General features: G+C 32.9%; 1 protein-coding gene across 1 annotated transcript in view; it reads left to right on the top strand.

Annotated features, from left to right (window-relative positions):
• PNSB1 (NDH-dependent cyclic electron flow 1) overlaps nucleotides 1-3018 on the top strand; it is a 173152-nt gene extending 170134 nt beyond the window's left edge. The window contains exons 5-7 of the mRNA XM_089805282.1: nucleotides 1610-1715; nucleotides 1965-2050; nucleotides 2211-3018. Coding sequence (XP_089661408.1) covers nucleotides 1610-1715; nucleotides 1965-2050; nucleotides 2211-2379 — 361 coding nt within the window. The 3' untranslated portion in view covers nucleotides 2380-3018. The remainder of the gene's footprint in view (nucleotides 1-1609; nucleotides 1716-1964; nucleotides 2051-2210) is intronic.
• The last annotated feature ends 22710 nt before the right edge of the window (nucleotides 3019-25728 follow it).

The following is a 25728-nucleotide window of genomic DNA, read 5'->3' on the forward strand; positions in this document are numbered from 1 at the left end:
AAAATACGAAAGAGGGGAAATCTTAGGTTGACTTTTGATTACCTTGGAACACAGTATAGTTTTTTGGTTAAACCAAGTAATCATATTTACCTCATTTCTTTCTATGTGGTTCTTCATGTATTAGTAAAACAGGGAGAACCAGTGAGAAGAAGATTTGGAAAGCATTGTATGCCTCTTGAATCTTAACGAAATTGAGTTGTAAAAGTGGCTCTGATGAAACATTCACATTCAACCTTAGAAGCAAAATTCACCCTAAAGGAGGATCATTTCATGATAGGTGAAAAAGGGAAGAAAAGGGTTGTTTGATAAACTGACAAACTGAATAAGCACAGTGATTTAGACTTAAAATCTGGCCTGGAGAACTGTCATCCATAAACTTTGGATAGGGCCAAGGCTCGTGCTAGTAAAATAATTAATCTATTATAACATTTTTATAGTCGGGCCACGCTGATCTCATGTACCAAAGCTATCTATGATTACATATCATGAGTTCTATATTGAAATCCAAATTCAACTTTAATCCTAAGGATTGGTCAAGAGAAGTAGTAATCGAAAACTTAAATGTTCATACACAATTATGTCTTTTACTGTCCACAACTATTTCTATGTGAAATCTGATATATCATTCCCCCTTGCCTACATTAGGAGGGGTCGATTATGGTTTTAAGTTGCAATTTAGTGCATTTCTCATGTATTTTATTATAGTATAATTTACACTATAATGTGATATGCACACTTTGAAAGGTGCCATGATAATTCTTAATTTTTACATTTATTCAGCTGTTCAATTTAACCAAGTATAATATCTTAATTTTCATCTCTTCTTTTATTCTAGGGCTGTCTTTTAGTAAAATGTCCGTGTTTCATATAACTGGCATATGCACCAGACCACTTTTCCTTTGGTAATCTGCAACTTGTTAAGCTTTAACTTTGTCAACTAATTTTTCTCAGTTAGCATTCAAAAATAGCAGCCAGTTGCTTATTTATTTTGAAGATATCTCTTTCTTTCTAACAAAAAATCCTAGCAAATAACCCTTGGTTCAATCCCAAATGGCTTTAAGGGTGATTATTTCACAAGGGAAGTCTAAGCCAATATAATAACATGTTCACTAGAAGTCAATCTTGTTCTCTCTCCAGGATCAGGAAAACTATGACGACTGATTTATCTGAAATCTAAATGGTCACGTCCAACGCAATCCTCTTAAGGCTTCCTAGGTTGGAAGTTTTAACTTCAGTAGACAACCATAAGAATGATGAGACTTAATAGCCAAGCATCTCAGCATCGTGTCCCATAAATCAAGCTTGTTACAAAGCCCTGTTTGGTGGAATAGGTCACTGTCTTATTGTTCGATGTGGAAGTTCCCTTTTCCTTTCCCCCTCAGATGAAGTTTATCATCTGTTTTTTTAATTCAATGTGATATAGGTTATTACAAAGCAGAAGCTAATTAACATAACTCTCATTTCTTATGGTAGATTAATGCTTTCCTGGAAAAAAATGTCATTTATTTTGGCAATTTCTAATTAGTTGTCAGTTGAATTTTCTCTCTTAGTTTCAATCTATCATTTGCACACTGTAATTTTCTGATTGTCTTTTCTATGATATTTGTAGAAGTGTAAAGGTTCTTTTTGTTATCCCTCATGAAAGGGAAAGGGAAAACATTATGGAGGCAGTTGGTGAGGATTCTAATATTGTGTTCATCACCACACCTGGCCAGGTTTAGTCATTTCACTCCACAAGACTTACAAATCAACCTTTGCATTATATTGTAATGATTAGTATCAGGACAGCTTCTCTCATGCAAGCAAATTTTGGCATTTGACTACAGAGTTTAATTTGTCATATTCCTGTGAGTCAATGCTCTTTTCTTTTTCACAAGGGATCCAATTTCAGTAGGCATAACTTAACGCCCAAAATGCAAAGTTTGAAATGTCTATTCTATTTATATGGTTCTTAAATGTGGCAGTTAGCAGCACTCATAAATGACTCTGTGGGTGTGGTGGCGACTAATACAGCTGCAATACAGCTTGCACATGCATTGGATAAGCCCAGGTATTGGATGATCATATCCTGCTACAAGATTGATAGTTGAGAAGATTGAAAACATTGAATAATTTGAACTGTGTTTATAGTAATCTGTAATGTTTTTTATGTGTTTTAGAAATTAAAATATGATATTCAAATTATGGGTACTTACATAACTTTCTTGCAGTGTAGCTTTGTTTTCCTCAATAAAGAAAGCAAACCTATTTATTCCCAATGCCACAGAGAAAAGGTGTGCCATCGTTGCATCTGAGACTGGAAAACTGGCAGACATAAATATGGAGGATGCAAAGGTTGCCATAAAAGATGTATTTGAGAAATCAATGGTTGCTGCTTAGCAGGAGAGGTTTAAATACCCATGTGCAATTGAAATATGTGTTTTCTCTATATAAACCACCTTAGATAATCCAGCTGAGTCTTCCTCGAAAGGTTATTAATTTATTTGAGGATATATTATGTTTCTGTTTGATTAATTTAATCATGAATTTCAAAGGAAATTAGTCATGAAGAAAATGGCACCGGTTATGAATCTCGGTAAGGGGAAAAATTGTTGGTCTCTATATTTCAAAGAAAATTTGACAATGCATTTCACCATTTGAATGCATCTAGCACGCTGATACTAACACTATATATATATATATATATATATATATATATATATATAGATAGATAGATATTTCTGCTTCTTCAGAAACTCTTTCTTGTGAGGCTACTTTCTGCAGGCTGAAATGGGAATGTATATGGTTTTTAGTTGTAAAGCATGTCAATTTCAAAGCCTTTGGAGGCTACCATAATTAGAAGTTAAAGCAAATGCTTCCAAAAGTGTTTTCTGAGACTGCCCACTCTATGCATTCTGCTTGCATTGTGCCAAGTGTGTATTCATGGAACTAACAGAAGCATACAGGAATAATTGAATTTTCTTGTACAAATATTATATTTCAATGAAATAAAATGGTTACTAGAAATCGTATGTGACATTCTTGGTGCATTATGGTATATATTGAAGTGGTATTAAATCATGTACACATTCTTCTTCAATCATTTGTAAATATTTCAAAGACCATCCCATCCAACAAGATGAAATTGAATTGTATTGTAATACAAGCTAATTATTTAAATCTGTCCAAAGGGAATCATAGGAAGAAAGGAAAAATGTTTCACCCCTATAATCATCACCTAGATGCAATGAGTGCTAAGTGTTTTTATTCTCGTGAGAGATGGGTTCTTGTGAATTATTGTTCATAAAACATGGGTCAATGAGTTTTACTTGAAAACTACATAGTTGAATCCTAATAGCAATATCACAATTTGACTTGCTATTGAAAATACCTCTTACTTATCAATTGATGAGCTAAAGGGGCTCTATAATGAATGGTTCATAAGGCACAACATTTGTTGAAGTTCTTGCAAAAGGGATAGAAAGTTAAGCGGGCTTAACCTTGGAGGAAACTCTGTGGTTAATTGTTCTCGAGTTGAAGCAATACTAGGATGGGTGACCTCCCAAGAAGGGTCGATGCTTCGCCCCTATGAGCTGTTGGTATGTTTGTCATTGTGCCAAAAACTCGAGCTATAAACAAACATCACAAACACCAAACTTACCCAAATCTATGAGAGGCGATTAAGCCATGTTGCGAACCCCAAAGGAGGTGCTAACCACCAAGTCAACAATCTCCCCCTCAGCACCCACTGATGGTTCTGCACTGATGGAATGAAGGAGACCTCCCGAGATTCGAATGCATGACCTAAGGCTCTGATACCAATTGTCAGTATGTTTGTCGTTGTGCCAAAAACTCGAGCTATCAGCAAATGTCACAAACACCAGACTTACCCAAATCTACGAGAGGCAGTTAAGCCATGTTGCGAACCCCAAAGGAGGTGCTGACCACCAAGTCAACATGAGCATCACCTAGATTGGATGTGTGTCAAGTGTTTCATTCATTCGTATGAGAGATGGGATCTTGTGAATCACTACTCATTGAACATAGGTCAATGAGCTTGACTCAAAAACTACATAGTTTAATCTCGATAACAATGTCACAATAAGAAAAATATGAATAACTTTGAAGGAGTATGGTAGTTTTAGTTCATAGATGTTCATTGTCATTGTACTTTGCATTGCCTTCTTGCAATTTCTATAGCTTCTGACTCATATAGTTGTTGACAGGTGATATTATGATGGGTATTGTACAAGCATCATTTTCAAAAGTTTAGTCACATAAAGTTTGAAGACTAATCATGATCAATGAAACTTGCAAGTATGAGTAAAATTCCTCTTGTAACTAAGTTAAATTTCATTCTTGATTGAACTTAAAAAGTAGCTAAATTATTATAATCTACTGAATATAATTAATTTCTTTTGAATTTCAATGTACAAAACAAATTATATATATATATATATAAACCCTATAAGTTTGAATTAAATTGTACCATTGAGTGGACTTAAAAGACCAGCAAGGGGTTCACAGCTTAGTGTGTTGGTTATGTTGTGGTGGTATTATCGTGCCCACCAAGGTTTAGACTCCCATTGAGTCTCATCTTTGTTATAAATGTTATAAAGGGGATGAGGTCCCCTTGTTTGTGACCTCATTGGTCTAATTCCAGGTCAATGGTGTTTCACATAGGGAACAACACTAGTGATTTTAAGAAGTTCACAAAACACTTTATTTTTAAAAAAATTATTTAATAAGCGTAGGCTACTAGTAGTTGTACACCCTACATTTATCAATTTGCAGTGCCATGTATGCATTATGCACCTTAAAATTCCATTAATAGGTAGCTTACAATCTTGCACTTCTGACATTGTGAGGTCCATTGTTCGCAATACATTTCTCTATGATGTCATGTATAAATATAATTTTAAAGTGGTCTACATCTTGTGTATTAATCATTTAGTTGTTATTCAAAATTATAATTTATTTACCATCTCTATTAATCACCTAAGTCGTCTATTGATGGATCTGTATCCTCTTTTGTGGATAAGACTCTGTGGTTTTAAGGGTAGGCAAGTTCTTTAAGACCTTTTATTGGCACATTGTAATTAAGATTGTGAGATAACTTTGGAATTTGTAATTTTAATAGTTTTAATGGTTCATTGAATTCAGCATGTAAGTTTATCTCTCTAAACCATTATAGATAGGTTCTTGAAGAAACTCAGTCTTGCATGATGTACAATGAAAAAGGTGTTAGGGGGAGACTCGTCTCCTCTCCTAGGAGACGCATCTCAAAGACTTTTTGTGTCACCAACGACCTCAAAATAGGTTGGGGACTTCATGATGAAGTCTTCTGGAGTCTCTGAGTCTCTAAATCCAAAAGGTGAAGTCTCCCCGAAGTTTCCTCATAGAAAAATAAATGGAAAATATAATATTAAATTATTTATGTATTTTGGCCCTCATTTTAATGTTTTTAAATGCAAAAATTAAAACCAATGACAATTTAAATGATTTAATCATTTTAATATTTTATTTTATAATTAAAAAATATTATAAATACTTTTTAATTTTGTTTGTTTTTATTTGAGAATCCAACCCGACCAACAATAATTAGAATTCTAAAAAAACATATTAGATAACATGGATTCCAACATGGAGTGATGATTTTTTTGGAGAGCATGATGGCTGAAGACCTTGAGATGGATGATTACAACCTTGTGGAGTAGATGATAGTAACATCATCATACTAGATAGTAGATAAATTTCTGATTTTTGTTTAGAGTACTTAGTTTTTTTCATTTTTGTTTACATATCAACGATTTAACATCAAGCTATATTTTTTTGAATTTAAAATTTAAATATATAATTATAATATCAGTGACTATTAATTGATATCATGATGATTATATGTGATATTGAGAAATTAGATATGACTATGAGATACAGTAATGTGGTTATGTGAGTTTTGAACTAATTGACTCCATAAAATGTTACATTACTATCACTATTAGTATTTACTTTAGTCTTCTAGTTTTACAGTTTACTATATTGTATTTTGTATTAGACTCTTTAAACTTTTAAAAAAATGTCATCTCCAAGTAACCCCATCTCCTATTTTTGAAAAATAGCCTTATCGGTACCAACACCAAAGACCTCAAAGTCTCCTTGTCTCTTGCCGACCTTGGTAAAAAGCTAATAGAAGTAGTATTCATTTGCAATCTTATGGTGTTGGTGTGAATCTTTTTAGACTTCACCAAACCTGGAATTTTCATTGGAGTTGAAATGTTTCTAGCTAGTGGAAGAGATTTTTTATATTAAAAAAAAATTAAAAAGACCACAACAGCTACGCTATTAAATTAACATGGATGTCTTTACATCTGTGTGGATTTTCTTAATTTCATTGGTTGGTTTCTATCTACGGGTAATCTATTATATATTTCTAGCAAGAGACATAAAGCATCAAAGTTCTTGGCAATATTGTAATGCATTTAGAGTTAAGATTAGGTGAAATTAGTACATCAATGCATTACCAATAAAGGTTGAATGCATGATGGAAATATTTTGATATAAAAATATACCGAAAGAATTATGCTTGAGAATTTTCCAAGTCGATCAAGTCTAGCCCAAAAAACTCATTGTTGCTAGCTCAAATTATGACTCTTCAGACTAAGAGACACTCATAGGGTCTGAAACTAGATGTACACAACTAAATGTCAAAATTTTCCATTTCCAAGAAAGAGACACTTTATAATCTACATTTCAATGTTCCACACTATCCAATACAATTTACAACATCTAAGAGTCAGTCATTATTCCAAAAAAAATATGCCATCAAATGCTTTTAGGATTAATAGTACAATAGAAGAATACATATAAGGCAAGGAGTTGGATAGGCAAAGAAATTCTTACAACATATCAAACGGCTATGACCATTATTTTCCATTACATGATGCATAAAAGCATGGAGGATTATGTATATGACACTTTGGCTAAGTCTAAGAAAAGGAATACTCACTTGGATGACTTGAGTTTGATATTGGACCACATGGAATAGTTTCAGCGTAGGCTCAATCCTAAGAACTGTTCCTTGGGTGTCACTTATATTAAATATCTAGGCTACATCATATCTACTAAGAGCATTGAGTTTGATCCTTTAAAAAATCAAGAAATCACGAAAATGTCACCTCCTCACAATATTAGTCAATTAAGAAGTCTTCAAGGACATCTTCAATCTATAAGGAGGTTTATTTCTCGGTAGGTTGATAGATCACAACCCTTCAACAAGAACTTTCATATGTAGTCTACATGTGTTTGGAATGAAGAATGTGATAAGAGCCTTAATAAGATCAAGGAATATTTGGCTAAGCCTCCTATTCCCATGCCTCCTATCTTGGGATAGTCTTTAATTATGTACATATCAGCTACAACTAATTCCGTAGGGGCATTGTTAGCACAACATGACGAAAATGGAAAGGAGTGAGATATTTACTATATCATCATAACTCTAGTTGCTTATGAGGGCAATTATGACAACATTGAGAAATCTTGTCTCATTGTAGTGTCTCCATCCCAAAAGCTCTGACACTATATGCTAGCTCATACTACACTCTTGGTTTCCAAAATTGACCCTCACAAGTGCCTCTTAAGTAAAGTTGCACTCACTGGTTGACTTGCTAAATGGATAATGATTCTTTTTTAATTTGAAACAAATGTAAAGCTATAAAAGGACAAGTTATTGTAGATCAACTTGTTGATTTCTTGCTTCAAGATAGTGTTCCTATGCAAATATATTTTCTAGATTCATCTATCATGTATGTCACTAAAAGGACTTGGAATTTTTTTTTTGATGGATCTCATACTCAAAATTGTGTTGGCACTAGCATCTTGTTTGTTACACCTCATGGATACACTATTCCTAAGTCCTATAGGTTATTGTTCCCTTGTACAAATAGCATAGTAGAATATGAGGCTCTCACAAATGGGATCAAGTTGGCTATTGAATGGAAAATCATTGAGCTACATATCTTTGGAGACTCACAACTTGTTATAAATAAATTTAGAAATGATTATCAAACTAAGGATGACATGTTGATTCCTACAAGAATTTGATTCACATCTTGAGGAACTATTTCACTTTTGTTACTTTTCAGCAAATTCCTCAAGCTGAAAATAAGGCCACTAATGCTATGGCTACCTTAGCATCCATTCTACAATTGTAAGAACATGAGGATCAGTTTGAAATCCTAGTGGAAGAGATACATCACCCTAGCTAAAATTCCTCTCATAACTAAGTTATTTGTACCATTTTTGGTATTGAATCCTCTTGTTGTGCCACTATATATTTTTACTTATGCGACTAAATCATACCTAATAATCTAATCCATAATGAAAAATGCGAACTCATTTGCAATGCCTCCCACTATGCCCTTGTCTTTGGTGACTTGTATAGGAAGGGTCTAGATAGAACACTACTTAGATGCTTAGAGAATGATGAGTATGAATGATTGTTAGTCAAAATCCATGACCAAATTTGCATGTCTCACTCTAAAGGCCTTGCGCTTTCTCAAAAAATGCTTAGAGTTGGTTACTATTGGCCTACTATGCAAGATGATGTCATATGGTATGCTAAGTCCTGCAAGAAGTGTCAACTCCATGGTAATTTGATTCTTGCTCTTCGATGTGAGTTAATCCCTTCTATTACACATTGGCCTTTTTAGTAGTGGGACTTTGACTTGGTTGGCAAGATACATCCCAACTATTCTAGTGAACACAAGTTTATCATTACAACTATTGTGTATTTCACTAAATGGGTTGAATTTTTCCCTCTCTCTAGGGCTACAGGGAAGCATGTGGCTCTCTTTATCCTAAATCACATCATTTTTTCACTGTCATTCATTCCTCTATAGTCACTAATAATAATTTTTTTGAATAAGGACCTTAGGTTGCTTTGCAATAAATTCAAGATTAAACAACAATGGTCCTCTATTTACCATCCCTAAATGAATGGTTAAGTTGAAGCTTCTAATAATACACTTCTTCAAATCTTGCATAGAACTATTTCCATGAGGCCACACTTGGGTTCATTTCTCATTCTTAACATTTCCATATCACTAAATTCTAATTATTATATTTTCTTCTTACTACTCATTTTCACATTTAAATTTCCATGATATTATGTACTATAAACCCACTTATTTCTTATTTAATATAGTTTCCCTAAATTCCAATTTACTAACAATTATGCCCGCCTCGTACAAATAACTAATGAATTTCTACTATACTAAACAATAAACTATTTACTTTACCTCTACCCTTCCTAAATCCTTATTTACTCACTTCACATACTAATATTCTCTAAATTACCCTTTTACTAAACTATTCACTATTAACCTATTAATATTACCTAAGCCCCTTACTATCTCCTAAATCCTAAATACACTTTTCCCAAACCTCAAATACTATCTACACTCTAAATATTTACCATACTAATGCTTATTAATCACCCTAAGTCACTACTTTAAACAATCTACTATTATTGACTCATATCCAAATCCAAACACCCACTAAATAACTTTCTTACCCTACATCTACTCTTCCCTAGACTGATCCACTAACTGCACCTCATGCAAGTCTTTTCCCAATACCCATGCACCTTTTAAGTACTTGCTTGGTTCAATGCATGGGAGGGTGAGGTGGGGCCTGTCCCAAGTACTCAAGTGGTCAGATGTGGACACCTAGGAAAGAGAGAAAGGAAAGTGGAGGGAATCGTGTGACTTCCCCTCCCTCCCAACCAATTTGTATGTCCCTAAAGATTCCATAATATAGTTTGAGGGTTCATTTCTCTTGGCACTTTGTTGAATGTGCGGCACTAGGGAATTGTGTAACATGTCTTTTTTGTTTGTTTATAATTTAAATTATTTTCACCCCTCACCCCCCACCAAGGCATGGTCACCTAACTTGAGATGGGTTGGGAAAAGTGATACATTATTAAATGCATATTACTTTTGGTCTAAGGGTGTAGAAGTGGTTTGTGTGTAAATGTAATTATTGTTTTTTTATCCAAGTTTCTTAATAGTACATTTCCACACTAGTCATAGTCATGGATACCTTATGGATTAGTCTCCTATTGCTTTATAGGTTGTTGTCTAAATTAGCCAATGACCTTTACCTTATTATTTTACTAACTAGAAGATTTGTAGGAATATTATTTGATTATCTCCCCAAACATTTTCTAGAGAGTGTAATACTCTCTCCTAGCACATAGTTTTAACTCTCCATGTGTTCCCCTTTTATTATTTTTTCTCTCGCATCTATTCAACTATAGTATTGTGAATCTTGGTTTAGCATAACTATGATTTTGTTTTAATGTCTCAATGTAATTAATCAGATTAATGAATTATTTAAATATCTAGAACAATAAACTGAACACATGGAATGCATTGAAAACAAGATCAGTATGGAACTAACAAATTAATCAGTTTTATGAATAGTGGAACTCTGAATGACATTTATTGAAAATCTAATACTTGGTAAATTTTATTTACATGAATAATCTAATTGAAATATATTCTCTTTTTGTTGCCTCATGATTCAATTAAGCATGATTCTAACAATGCATATTCATTACATGAGTATCAAAATAATGGGCTATCATTTGAAATGAATCTATTTCACATTCACCTATGAGTATTATGATGCATCAATACTTCCATTTCAATACATCTAAATGAATGCTATTGAACTTACAATGCAACTACCTTTTATCATTTCCTATGTTCATAATCTCTTTCATGAGATCACATTTCCCAATAATGTACATAAGATGGATATTTCATCTTTACAAATGCAACACACAACAACATAGATGGAGATTTCATCTTTACAATGCAATTTGCAATGATATCACTCCCTTGATCTTCATTAGATAGGGTATCCCAAGCTTCTTCCTTGGATCCAATGAGCACAAAACCTACAAAAATGTTCAAAACAAGAACCATGGCCGCTCACCTCCCATCCTAGGCCTCTATGAGGCCACCCCAGAGCTTGGGGAAACAACACTCAAAAAGGTTACAACATACAATCTTGAAAATGCATCAACATCACAATGCAACACTTGGAACAATCCCAACCCCAAGGTTTTCACAATGGTTCACAAGTGGAACCATGAACATAGGATGAAGGTGTGCTTTTCAAATAAGAGACTTTTCATATTAAACCATATCTACAATAAGAAATTTGTATGCCCTTTCAGGGCTTTTATAATCAGCAATTCCATGCCCTTTCGGGGCTTTCATAATCAACAATTTTCATGCCCTTTCAGGGATTTCACAATCATCCTCCTCTTCACAATAAATCCCCAAACACACTACCATCAACTATAGCTTTATTGGAACCCATACTCCATAAAGTTCCTCTATCCACCATACTTCCCTTATCACTCCCAAAGGAAGATATGAATGATTATGGCATACAATGGAGACCATACTCCAAGGTTCTCAACTTCATTGTCAATCCCAACAAATCCCTTCACCCAAGGCTTCTCTTCCCTCCCAAGGGTGAGTGAAGCCTTCACACCCCAAAACAACAGTCATTGCAAAAACAACGAAAATCCAAAGAAACCCAAAATGAAACAAATAGCACATGACAATATTTACAACACAAAAAATAATGCACAATTATATTTCTCCATGAACATAGATTCAACACCATAATGCAAGCTTCAATGAGAAAATATGGCATGGGAACCAACCTTGAATCCAAGCAATTGGCAATGATAGTTGTTGAAGAGATCCCTTCCTTAGTTTGTTTCCCTCCGATAAACCTAATTATCTCTAAACTTAGAGAGTGGATGAACACCCCACTAGTTTGTCACAAGCCCTCTAAAAAGGCCTCAAACCCACTAACTTACTTTTAAAAAAAACATGAAGCCCACCATCTCTTACACTATTTTCCCTTCCCAAAATGAAACTTTGACCAAGTGGGAATATGAGGGTAACATCATGGGGCAACTCCATTTTCGAAATGGTTAAAGAATGTATTGTTTAGAGGGTCCCCTAAGTTAGCTAAGCACTAAATGGTGAAATTTATACCTCTAACATGTTATACTATCATGTGTGTGGCTTATTTTCACAATAATAGCACTTTGGGACCACATTTAACCCCTCTAAAATCCTTGTCAAGTTTGAATTCTAAATTGACATGATGGTGGCCCATCATAACACTCTCCCAAATGGGTTTACATAAGTATAAAATGAGGATTAGGTTTAGGTTAAGTGACCACATGCCCAAAACCCTAAGTCCCAAAACCCTAAGTGACATGTCATATACACATGCACAATTATAAGTGTCAAGTGACACATTAAAACATATTTCACATCACAATGACATGTCCCTAATTACTCATGCATTTAAATTTACTACGTACATGCAAACTCACGTTTATGAAACAAACACATAACAACGAGGCTTTGAATCTTCCAAAGATTCACCTTGGCCATACCGTATTCACATAAGTTTAAACCTTGTTTCCCCAATTAAATTTCATGGTTCAATTTCCTACAAACTAAACTCGAGCATTAGTAGTCCAAAGAAAATCATATAGAAGTACATGTATATATGTGCATGACAAATTAATATTGCATACTCACATTGACTAGCATATTCACTTATCACAATTAACTTTCATTTCTAATCATTTTCATATGAAATATTTAAAACATTAAAATATCAAAATCTGCATTTCCACATTAATCTATGCTTAACATAGTCAAATTAACATTTTGAATAACATCATAATCCATTTTCTATCATAGTCATGAAATACTAATTCTATAACTTTTAAATCATCAAACATGTAAATTAGGTCCTAGTACATATCATGAGCAAAAATCATCAAATGCAAATGTCACAATCAGAGGAATAATATAAATCACTAGTATCTTTTCAGTTTGATTAAATAGTGAAATGACTAACAGTATCTCATTATCATTATTAGATAACACATCATAAAGTGTATGTCCTTAAAAACAACTATGGTAGGTAATCGAGATGCTTGCATAATCATGTCAACATAGGTCCAAAATCAATCATCAGATACAACCATTACATCTTATCAATCAATATAGTCTATCCAACTAGAGCATCAACGTATTGATTTATCTTCCCACTACTCACACAATAATTGACTTATTACGTACACATCATAAGTTAAAATCCTAACATTAACATTTTAGCATTTCAAGCATTTCTGCAAATCAGTTTAAATCAAAATAGTTAAATATGGAAAACATGTATCATTAATCATTAAAATATATAACATAAGTGAGTCTCATCATAATGCATTATTAAAATAACATAATCATAAAAGTCTTTATCTCTCTAAAGCACAAGTGTGTCAAACATCAAATCATGAAGTGTCAATAACATAGGCTATGATGGATTAGGGTGAGGCCTCACAAATTTTATATGGAAATAAGGGTTTTTGGATGCTCTGAGATCAACAGTGATGTCTATTTGTGCTCAAAGTTCCCCAAATTCAATGTCCCCCCAAATCCTCTACAAAAATCCTCTACAAAAATCAGATTTGAAAACCAACTTGAAAACTCTCATGAAGAGAATAGGGGCATGAAGGTGTGGGGCTCTAATATCATGTTGAAGTTGATGGAAGATCAATCCATAGCTCCCAAGAATCACTGCATGCAAACACCTATCACAAAAAGAGAGAAGAAAAAGTTATGGAGGTTGGAATTCATAGATTCATAGAGGAAACATTCTTGATGAGAAAAAAGAGAAATTGTTAATAATCAAAAAGTGTGTTGAATGAATTGCAAAGAGAGATCATCCTTATAAAAGAGATCAAAAAACCCTAAAAGATAAAAGATAGGTTGCATGACAATAATCAATAAAAGAATTAGTTATTATATGCCTAAGTTTTTACTTAAGAAAAATAGAGTTAATATAGAAAAACACCTTATTACTCTAACATATTTGATGCCCACTAAAAATCTGATTTGATTCACACATTTCATTTGACTTCATAGTCAATTGAAAATGAATAAATTTTAATGGAAAACTAGTGGTGGATTCGTAGCATGAGAAATAGTATTAACGATCACCCTTCCTAGCCAAATTTCTTAAATGTTGAGTTGCTCTCTATGAAAAATGGAAGATTAGCAGACATTTTAGAACACCAATGCACAAAATCTACTTGGTTGTTGTCCATTTGGTTCTCGAGTTATGCAAAATAAAATTTTAATATGTATGTATGCATGTATATGTGTGTGTGTGTGTGTGTGCGCGCGTGTGTGTGTGTACTAATACAGGAGCATCCTGGGTGTAAGGGCAATCTTGCATCACCCAAAAATATTTTATTTTTAGTCATTTCTATTTTAATAAGGACTAGTAGACATGGTGGTTATTATTTATGGGAACTTGTTATTTTTAGTAAGTTTTTCATACAAACTTGGAATGTTCTCATTTTCTATAGGAAGGTTCATTCTAGAGATATAAGCCTACCATAAAAATCTCATTGTTCCAGCTTAAGTATCAGAGAAGTTATTGTAGATTTTTGGTGAAAAAATTTGTAGAAAAATCTTCAGGCTCACCGTTGAAGGCCTTAGAGTGCCCAAATGAGGTCTAAAAACTTGATAGAAGGGCGCTAGCAAAATTTTGAGCATGTAGATCAACAACTGAAGTTTTCAAAAAGTGGTTATAATAGCCAATCGAAGCAACGGTTCATGAGTTATGGCCTTTGGAAGTTGGACTACCGAAATTTTTAACATAATTTGTCAAAGATGTGTTTGGCCGACTCTATGTGTATCGTTAGGGTCTATCAGCCCTAGGTATTAAGTTTGAGCATCTAGAACCTTCTTGGGCAGCATAAAACTGCCTATTTAAGAAAGGCCTGAACATTGTCTAGGGGAGCTCTGGGTGATAGTTCATAGCACTGTCTTGCATATTACTATAGTAAAGGCGCCCATTTGGGTTAGCATATTATAATTGAGAATTCTATAATTCCGCATTTGTGGCAATAATAAGAAGTCCATATTTTGTTCTCGCATTTGTTGTTGTTTCTTTGTTTTTGTTATGAATTTATGCTATTAAGGGGAGTCCCCTGCATCACATACATACATACATATATAGATACATACATATATACACATATATATACATGCATATACATACATATACATAGATATAGATATATATGTCTATATATATGTATGTATGTATGTATGTATGTATGTATGTATGTGCCTATAAATTTTCATATCAATATCCATTTATTATAATACTTCACCCCATGATTTCAATATATTTCCAAATCATTTCCATATATTAGCTTGATTTATGAAGCATTAAGTATGATAAATGATAAGTTGATTAGCAGTTGCATGTGTAGCTAGTTAATGCTAAATTATGATGATTTATTATGATAATTGGTTATTACTAATTAATAATTATCTTTAAGTAATTAATATGTTTTTTGTGAGATAATTGAGTCGTTCATACGGCTAGAAAGAAAGAGAAACAAGTTGATTCTTGTCAATAATCAGCAATTGCAACAAATGAAGAAAAAGTCAAAAAGATAGTTTCAGTAAAATGAGCATATCTCACTCAATTATTAATAAAATTAATAATGGTTTAAACGTTTGGAAAGGTGAAAACAAGGTGCAAAAACCCTTTTGAGCATTTGAGTTAGTTTAGAACAGTTAATGAACACCACAAATTAAAAGTTGACTGAGTAAAAGCTAGCACGTTTTTCACACAACAGAAAATCACTTTCAGTAAAATGGTCATATCTTCCACTTTTCTTAATGAAATCCAAATTTTCAAAATGATCTGGAAATATGAAAAGGAGGAACATAACCTAGTAAAAGGGTTTGATCTAATTTGTAATAATAAATGAGAACCATTTGTTTGAGTGGACTGTTGAAAATGTGAAACAGAAAATCTATACACTTAGTCTTTAGTTTTGTAATAAGTCTCTTCCTTGTTTAAAAGAATGATGAGACACTTGTTAGATGGTTGTTACAGATTCAATAAGCTTATATATTCAAATTTTTAATCAAACAATTGATATATCTAGAGATATCGAGATATATATAGATATAGAGAAAGTTGTAGTTTGTAATATACAATTCATGTAGCCATTACTGTGAAATTTCTTGCAATTTCCTATAGACATTACTATGTGCTTAGATTTATTTTCAGCATTATTATATTTTATGTTAGCATGAATTATGATAATACTACATTGGGGTAATATCCTAAGCATTGAAGAGTATTGATATGTTGCATTCATGACTATATTTGTCATTGATGTCAACATAGCAGTAAGTATGTTAAGACTGGAAGAATAACAGTTGGTAACCTTATGATGCGCAGAAGCTAAGGAAGTTTTAGATGATATGCAGTGGAGGACATGTTCTTGAGGTTTTCTTGATGACATGGTTAAGAGGACTAAGTCTGAGTCAATGTTGTACAAAAGTTACACTTGATTTACTGGAAGCAATGCAGAAATAGAGCATTGGAAAATAGAGTTCTAATGATCTATCATTATCTTTCATCTAATATGTAATGAAGAGATGCAGAGTTACATGGTGATAGAGGACAATCGTGTGATGATGCCAGCATGTGTGCAAGAAGTGGTTTTACACGTGTGAAGTTTTGTATCGACTGTGAGCCGACAGTGTTATTATAATTATAAAATAATTAACTATCTTATTTTAATTAATTGGAAAAGCCTCAAGGCTAACTCAAGGAATTATTATGAAAATAAAGTATAAAGGAAAGTTTCTTTCCTTGCTTATGGTGTGACCTTGATTTAGAGGATCAAGTGGAATGTGAAGTATTAATGCACAGTGTGAGAAGTAGTAGAATGATTATTGAATGTGTGTAAGTGATTCAAGGGATCATTAGATGTGCAATATGAGATCTAGTTACAATATATGAAGGAGAAGAAATCTGATTGACAGGATAGAGATAGAGAAAGAAGTACATTTTAGTTCTATTATTCTATAAGGAATAATACAGATATCATTTGGGCAGTGGGTTATTTGTTCTTAACCTTGAAGTTATTTGGGCAGTGGGTCTAGTTGTCTTCCACAACTCGTAATAGGTTGGAATCTCCTAATAGGGATTCAAAGTCTCCTAAGAGGGATTCATATGTACTAAATGTTGTAACAGAGTCTATCCTCTAACAAGGAATATTTATATTAGTACATCATCTTGTGGGTACCACCCCCACCAAGGTTTTCCTTCTGATCAAGGGTTTACCTAGTTAACATATCTAGTGTTAATTGTGTATGAGTATCTTGTTGTAGTTTCAGTTAACATTACTCATACGATTAAGAATTTTTAAAGTAAATGATTGTGATAATAGTTGTAAACTGATTCACCCCCCCCCCCCCCCCCCAAGTTATATTAGTGGAATATATATTCTAACAATTCGTATCAGAAGTTAGGTCATTAAAGAATAAGGTTAACATCTTTGGGAGATCAGTGGTTAGTTACTTCAATAAAGATAGTCTTAAATCTGATGGAGAAAATTTTGACACCCAGAATATGGAGCTTCTTGGTGAGAAATTAGAATTGTGTATAGAATTGAGCATTGAGTTTTTGGATTGAGGCACAAGTAAAGATGGATCTAGATCCAAAGAAGACAGGAAGATCAAGGAAGGTATTTATCTACTTATGAAAAGAGAACAAAAAGGTATAGAAATTTTTGCTTGTTGGACATGTAATGAGTTTGGTCATTTTTCATTTGCATGCCCTAAGAGAGTAAGGAAAATTAGAAAGAGTTCACTTTCTGATGAAGATGAAGAATTTAAAGAAAGTATGGAAAGATTATTGAATGATTGTGATGATAAAGATAATAAACCTGAATTAGTTGAAAAAGAGGAAGTATTAGAAGAGATATCTTTGGTAACTATTGTTGATCCAAAGGCTAACCATGAAAATGTGGAAGTTATCATTAGCAATGATTTGCAGAATGGGAATCAGATTGAAGAGAAAAGATTTAATCCTAGAGAAGAAAGAGTTGAGTTGAAGACTCCTGAACAAAATGGGATTGCTGAGAGAATAAGTAGATCAGTAGCAGAGGTAGCAAGAGAAATGTTGTTTGAGAATGATGTCTCAAAGATATTTTGGAGAGAAGTAGTTAACACTGCAGTATATACTCTAAACAGACTACGGATCAAGAAAGAATGATGTATCAATTGAGCATAGAGAAGAAAAAAGATTTGAACCTAGAGAAGAAATAAGAATTGAGATGTCAACTCCTACTTCTAGTAGAAACATGGCAAAGAGTCACCCTCTAGAGTAGATAATTGGGAGCAAGGATAAAGGTGTAATGACAAGGAACAAAGTGAATGAGGAATTATGTCTAATTTCTCAAGTGGAACCTAAGAGCACAGATAAGGCATGTAAGGATGATCACTGGATGCAAGCAATGAAAGAAGAACTAGATCAGATTGTGAAGAATGAGGCATGGGAATTAGTTCCTAGACCTAAAGACAAGAATGTTATAGGAACCAAGTGGGTATTCATAAATAAGATGAATGAGTAAGGAGAAGTTGTTAGAAACAAGGCTAGACTTGTTTGCAAAGGTTACTCATAGCAAGAAGGCATAGATTATGAACAGATATATGCACCTATGGAAATAATGGAAGCAATAAGGATGTTCTTGGCTTATGTAGCAAGCAAAAATTTTAAGGTTTATTAGATGGATGTCAAGTTAGCTTTTCTGAATGGAGATCTTGAAGAAGAAGTCTACATTGAGCAACCTGATAGATTCCCTTTGATAGAAGATAAAGATTTTGTATGCAGACTAAAGAGAGCATTGTATGGTTTGAAGCAAGCACCTAGAACCTGGTATGCAAGGTTGGATAGGTATTTGTCTAAGCTTGGATTTATCAAAGGTACAGAAGATGGTAATTTGTATTTAAGGAAAATTTATGATGTTTTATTAATCATTGTAATATTTTTGGATGACATAATATTTGGAGGAAATGATAAAGAAAATGATAAGCTTGCTGAAGAGATGAAAAATGAATTTGAAATGAGCATGATAAGAAAAACGAAGCTTTTCCTAGGATTGCAGATAGTGCAAAACAAAGATGGGATATTTATTTTTAAAACCAAGTATTTGAAATATTTGTTGAAAAGATTTGGTTTAGAAAGTTGCAAACCTGTTGGTACACCCATGATGATTGGTCACAAGTTAACTAGTAAAGATGAAGCACCTATAGGTGAGTAGAAGAAATATAGATCTATGATTGGAGGATTGCAATATCTGACTCACACTAGACCAACTATAGAAAATGCAGTTGGGATTGTGGCAAGATTCCAACCTTATCCAAAAGAGTATCATTATACAGCAGTAAAAAGGATATTCAGATATTTGAAGGGTACATCTGATTATGGAATTTGGTATGATTGATCAAATGACTTCACTTTGTGTGCTAATATTGATGCAGATTGAGAAAGCAATATGGATGACAGAAAGAGCACTAGTGGTGGAGCATTCTTTCTTGGAGGAAGATTGGTTTCTTAGTTGAGCAAAAAACAAGATTGTATATCTTAGAGTACAGCTCAGGAAGAGTATGTTGCAGCAGCAAACAAATCTAATCAAGCTATGTGGATGAAACAAATGGTGAAGTATATTGGGATTGAGTTTATAGAACCTATTATCATTTACTATGATAACACAAGTACAATAAGTATGTCTAAGAATCTATTATTGCAATCTAAGACAAAGCACATATCCATTAAGTATCATGTTTTGAGAGAGAAGGCAACAGAGAAAGAGATAAGGTTGGAATATGTAAGTACTAAAGATCATATTGCAAATATCCTTATGAAGCCTTTTCCTAACAATACTTTTGAGTACCTAAGAGGTATACTAGGGGTTATGCCCCTACCTACTTCAAAATAGATGATGCAAAGAGTGCATTAGTCTAGTGGTATAGAGCACTATGGTTAGACTGGATTGAATGTTGATGCTTCCTATATAGGGGAGAATCTGGTATATACTGAGTCATTGAGGATTCTTGGTATTTTGATATTTTGTATTAAATAGTGTCTTTGGACACTTGAGCTAATTGAAAGAGTTGGAAAAAGTATATTAACAATTGGTTTTGTGTACTTGTATTGATACCTTTGACATTGATGTCAATGGGGGAGAAGAATTTATGCATGAAAAACATCTCCTAAGCACGTGGGGAGAGAGATATGAAAGAAGAACCTATTGAGTTGTCAATGGGGGAGTGTTATCTCTTTAGGGAGATTTAGAAAGATTCATGTCAGTGCACAAAAGAATATGAAAGTGTATAGAAGGATATAAAGATATGTAGCCAGAAAAGTGTTGGAAGTTGTTTACCACAAACAACTCATGACAACAACCAGAAGATTTTAGACTAATGAAGAGGATTTGAGAAGATGATAGAAGTAGTAGTAGTAGAGTACAATTTGGTATTCTTTGAACTTACTTATGACAACAGCCAGAAGATTTCAGATTGATGAAGAGGATTTGAGAAGATGACAGCAGTTGTTGCTGTAGTAGAGTACGGTTTGGTATTCTTGGAACTTAGATGTTTTTCATCTATGTTTCCATCAATGCCAAAGGAGAATATTGTTAGCATAAATTTTGATGATACTACATTGGGCAAGTATCCTAAGCATTAAAGAGTATTAATATGTTGCATTCATGACTATATTTGTCATTTATGTCAACGTAGCAGTAATTCTATTAAAACTAGAAGATTAGCAGCCAGTAATCTTATGATGTGTAGAAGCTAAGGCATTTTTAGATGATGCACAGTAGAGGAAATGTTCTTGAGGTTTCCCTAATGATGTGGTTAAGAGGACTAAGTCTGAGTCAATGTTGTATGGAAGTTACACTTGATTTACTAGAAGTAGTGTAGAAACAAAGCATTGGAAAGCATAGTTCTGATAATCTATCACTATCTTTCATCTGAGATATAATGAAGAGATGCATAGTTACATAGTGATAGAGGATAGTCATGTGGTAACACTAGCATGTGCACAAGATGTGGTTTTACATGTGTGAATTTTTGTATAGACTATGAGCCGACAGTGTTGTTATAGTTGTAAAATAATTAACTATCTTATTTTAATTAATTGAGAAAGCCTCAAGGCTGAATCAAGGAATTATTATGAAGATAAAGTATAAAGGAAAGTTGTTTTCCTTGCTTGTGGTGTGATCTTGATTTAGAGGATTAAGTAGAATGTGAAGTATTAGTGTGTAGTGTGAGAAGGAGAAGAATGCTTTTTGAATGTGTGTAAGTGATCCAAGGGATCATTGGATGTGCAATATGAGATCTGGTTACAAGATCTAAAGGAGCAGAAGGCTGATTGATAGAGATAGAGACAAAGACAAAGGAAGAAGTACATTTCAGTTCTATTATTCTGTAAGGAATAATACAGAGATCATTTGGATAGTGGGTTCTTATAAGATCTTAACCTTGAAGCTATTTGGGCAGTGGATCCAATTGTCTTCCATAACTCCTAACAGGGTTGAAATCTCCTAATAGGGATTCAAAGTCTCCTAACAAGGACTCATATATACTAGATGTTGTAATAGACTCCTAATAGGGTCTATCCTCTAAAAAAGAATATTTATATTAGTACATCAACTTGTGGGTACCATCCCCATTAGGGTTTTCCCTTTGATCAAGGGTTTCCATAGTTAACATATCTAATGTTAATTGTGTATGAGTATCTTGTTGTGATTTTAGTTAACATTACTCATATGGTTAAAGATTGTTTAAAGTAAATAATTGTGATAATAGTTGTATAACTGATTCACACCCCCCCTCCTCTCATTTATATTAGTGGACTATATATTCTAACAATTTATACTTTGTAATGGTAGAATAACTTAGAGAGTTTTATAGTGCATATACTTTTTAGACTTGTTTCAAGTATACGTCCTCGAGTTGAAAATTTAAATGATTCTTCTCCATAAGAAATATAAGTTCTCATTTTGGATGTCCAATCCATGAGTCGTGTTTTTATTGATCTAATTGAGAAGCCAACATTGTTGGCATTGTTGTTGGGGATAGGTAAAGCTATGAGAGTCTCTGAGTTCTTAGTATATCTTTGTCATTTTGCTAGAATCTTAGTTTTTATTTAAAGCACTTAGAATTAGAGAAATTTGCAAAAACACAATATGGATTTTAGATCCATGGAGGATAACAATGAAGAACCACTATCATTTGCAGCAAGTTTGGAAATCAATGAAGACATGTTCTCTAGCATCATAGAGGAATTTTGTTCACATATTGATGAAAAAATGTTGATTTATGAAGAGTTAAATGAAGACAATCTTTTTTTGAGAAATGAAGAAATCACCATACAAAAAGTTGTTATTGAAGATGAATGTGATGTCAAATAAGAACTCCTACTTCAAGAAGAGAGTTGTAATAAAGTGAAAATCAATCCTCTCATGCCGAAAAGTAAAGAAGATATTGAAGAAGATCAATTTTGGGATGATTTAGAGGAGTTTTGCTTAACATTAGATGTTAAACCAACATCTTTTGTAGAGAAAAACTATGAGCCTTATGAAGATGGTGCAGAAATTCTTATACTTTTAACAAATCAGCAACACAAATTAGTTTTTAAAAGTCAAGAAGAGGATGAAGAAGCATCTCATCTACACAAAGCCAATAAGGAGGGTTCAAAATTTGTTCTTCCATGAGGGTGTCCTATTAGACATCTCATTCATATTGAGGCAAATAAATCTTCACAAGCTATGCAAGAAGTTACAAGTGAAGATAAAGATAAATATGCAGATGAAACTAGAAGAGAAATATTTAGTCTTACTTATGCACTTCAATACAACAATATATACTGTCAACATGAAGTAGAAAGTAAGTTTTCTAATGTCTTTCCAAAAGTTTTGTTTTATATTAAGTTTATACTAATGCTGCAACTATTTCCAATTGCTCATAAGCATGTGAAGCATTGGAAGATTTTGAGAAGAGGAAGCTACTTCAAAGAATTAGTGAATGGTTTTGTTTGAGCAAGTCATGTAATCTGGTTAGTGTAGGTTAGGATAGGTTAGGATAGGTTTTTCATTCAATAGTCTTAGAGTTAGTAGTTATCTAGTTTAGTTTGTTTCCTGGTTCTTCTTGTGTCAATGACTATTTTGGAGGAATTTACAACTGGATGGCTAGTCATATTTCAAATCATTTTTCCAAGGGTGTGAGTGAGTCAAGTTTCTAATTGTGTAAGAGAGTCTTTACTTACATTTTCAAAATTTTACATTGAGTAGTTGAGTCTTCATGATGTTAAGAATGTTTATTCAATTATGGTGTTTATTTGGTATTATCTATCTTGCAATAACTACTATCTAGTTTTACCAATCAACCATGCAGCCACTAGTCTTTGATTTAACAGATAGTTCTACAGCAACTACTATGTGACTAAACAATCATGTTTATAACAACTACTATGCGCTTCAAAAGTCTACTTTCAGAAAGTACAAAGACACATCTATATCTACTCATATTAAATATGAAACACTCTTGGAGGGACCTAAGTATTTATCAATAAAAAGACATGCACTTTCAACTATTTGCAAAGTTTGAATCTTCTCAAAACATCACAACTGGTACTATGTTCATGATTTCCATTTATTCATAATATTTATCATTTTTAGTAATTGATTATCTATGCATAATATTTTGTTTCTCAATTATCATTATTATAATTATATGTTTCATGAGTTATGTATCTTACAACCCTCATGCATACATTATCATTTGATGATAAGCAACCTTTTAGTTGGAAGGAGCACATGTATACTTGGTTTTATTGTCATAGACCATAGGAGGATGAAATTTCATGTATATTTTTATACTACCTATGACATTCTTGATGGCTGACTGAAGTTGTCATAAGATTTCATGATAATAGCTTTCATGACTAACTAATGCCTATCCTCTACTTGAGGACAAGTAGGATTTCAGCTAGGGGGAATGATGAGCCTATAAATTGTCATATCTATATCCATTTATTATAATACTTCACCCCATTATTTTAATATATTTCCAAATCACTTCCATATATTAACTTGATTTATGAAGCATTAACTATGATAAATGATAAGTTGATTAGCATTTGCATATGTAGCTAGTTAATACTAAATTATGATGATTTATTATGATATATGGTTATTATTTATTAATAATTATCTTTAAGTAATTAACATGTTGAAATTTGAGTCCTTCATATAGCTGAAAAGAAGGAGAAGCAAGTTGACACTTGTCAATAACCAACAATTGCAGGAAATGTAGAAAAGGTCAAAAAGGCGGTTTCAGTAAAATGGGCATATCTCACTCAATTGGTAATGAAATTAATAATGGCTTAAATATTTGGAAATATGAAAAAAAGGTACACAAACCCTTTTGAACATTTGAGTTATTTTGGAATAGTTAATGAGCACCGTAGATCAGAAGTTGACTAAGTAAAAGGTGGCACATTTTCAGGCAGTAGAAAACCACTTTCAGTAAAATGGCCACATCTTCCACATTTCTTAATGAAATCTAAATTTTTAAAATGATTTGAAAATATGAAAAGGAGGATCATAACCTGGTAAAAGGGTTTGATATAATTTGTAGTTATAAATGAGAACCATGCATTTGAGTGGATTGCTGAAAATGTGAAACAGAAAATCAACACACTTAGTCATTAGTTTTGTAATAAATCTCTTCCTTGTCTAAAGCAATGATGAGACACTTTTTATATGGTTGTTAGAGATTAAATAAGCTTATATATTTTAAATTGCAATCAATCAATTGATATATATGGAGATATAGATAGATATAGATAGATATATAGAAAGTTGTCGTTTGTAATATACAGTTCCTGCAACCATTACTATGTAGTTTCTTGCAGTTTCCTGTAGCTAGTACTGTATTCTTAGATTTATTTCTAGCATTCTTATAGTTTATAATTTTCAATGATAGAATAACTTAGAGAGTTTTATAGTGCATATACTTTGCAGACTTGTTTCAAGTAAACGTCCTAGGGTTGACAATTTAAATGATTATTCTCCATAAGAGAGATAACTACTCATTTTGGATATCCAATCCATGAGTTGTGTTTTTAGAACCAAGTTATTGATCTAATTGAGAAGCCAAAAATATTTATGTATGTATGAATGTATGTATACATACATACATATAAAATATTATTGATGTAATCCTTGCACCATTCAAAAATGCAAGTGCTAGTTTACATGCTCTATGAATGGCAACTCCGAATTTACAACCAAAATGCACACCCTATAATTATGAATCATATATTCCACATGAATCCTTTTATCATTTTGGCACAAATAGAAAGTGCTAAAATCCCCTTCTTCAAAGGATGAATACTCATCTCATTAGGCTTGATAGAAGTCTCAATATTGCACTAGTGAAACCCTTATGAAAATAGAGCTATGAAATAACTTCCATTTTCCAATCATATACAAGCATCAATTCAATATATGCTCTCCACCTATTTTATATGTTCTAAATTTGATGTGAGAAACTATAATAAATGAGAGAAAAGTAAAAATTTGTTTTCATCACTTGCTTTAAGAGCCCATAAATATGGCTTTGCATGCACCATGATGTATTTTTTCATGTGTGTCCTACAAAATTGTGTCATCTTGTTATCATCCTGTAATATCATGCATGCTAGCACATATATTGTAAATGGGGAATTTATATACTTTGACATCATCTT

Source organism: Cupressus sempervirens, chromosome 10 (assembly GCF_028749045.1).
Source record: "Cupressus sempervirens isolate cs-2001-9-10 chromosome 10, ASM2874904v1, whole genome shotgun sequence".
NCBI lineage: Eukaryota > Viridiplantae > Streptophyta > Pinopsida > Cupressales > Cupressaceae > Cupressus > Cupressus sempervirens.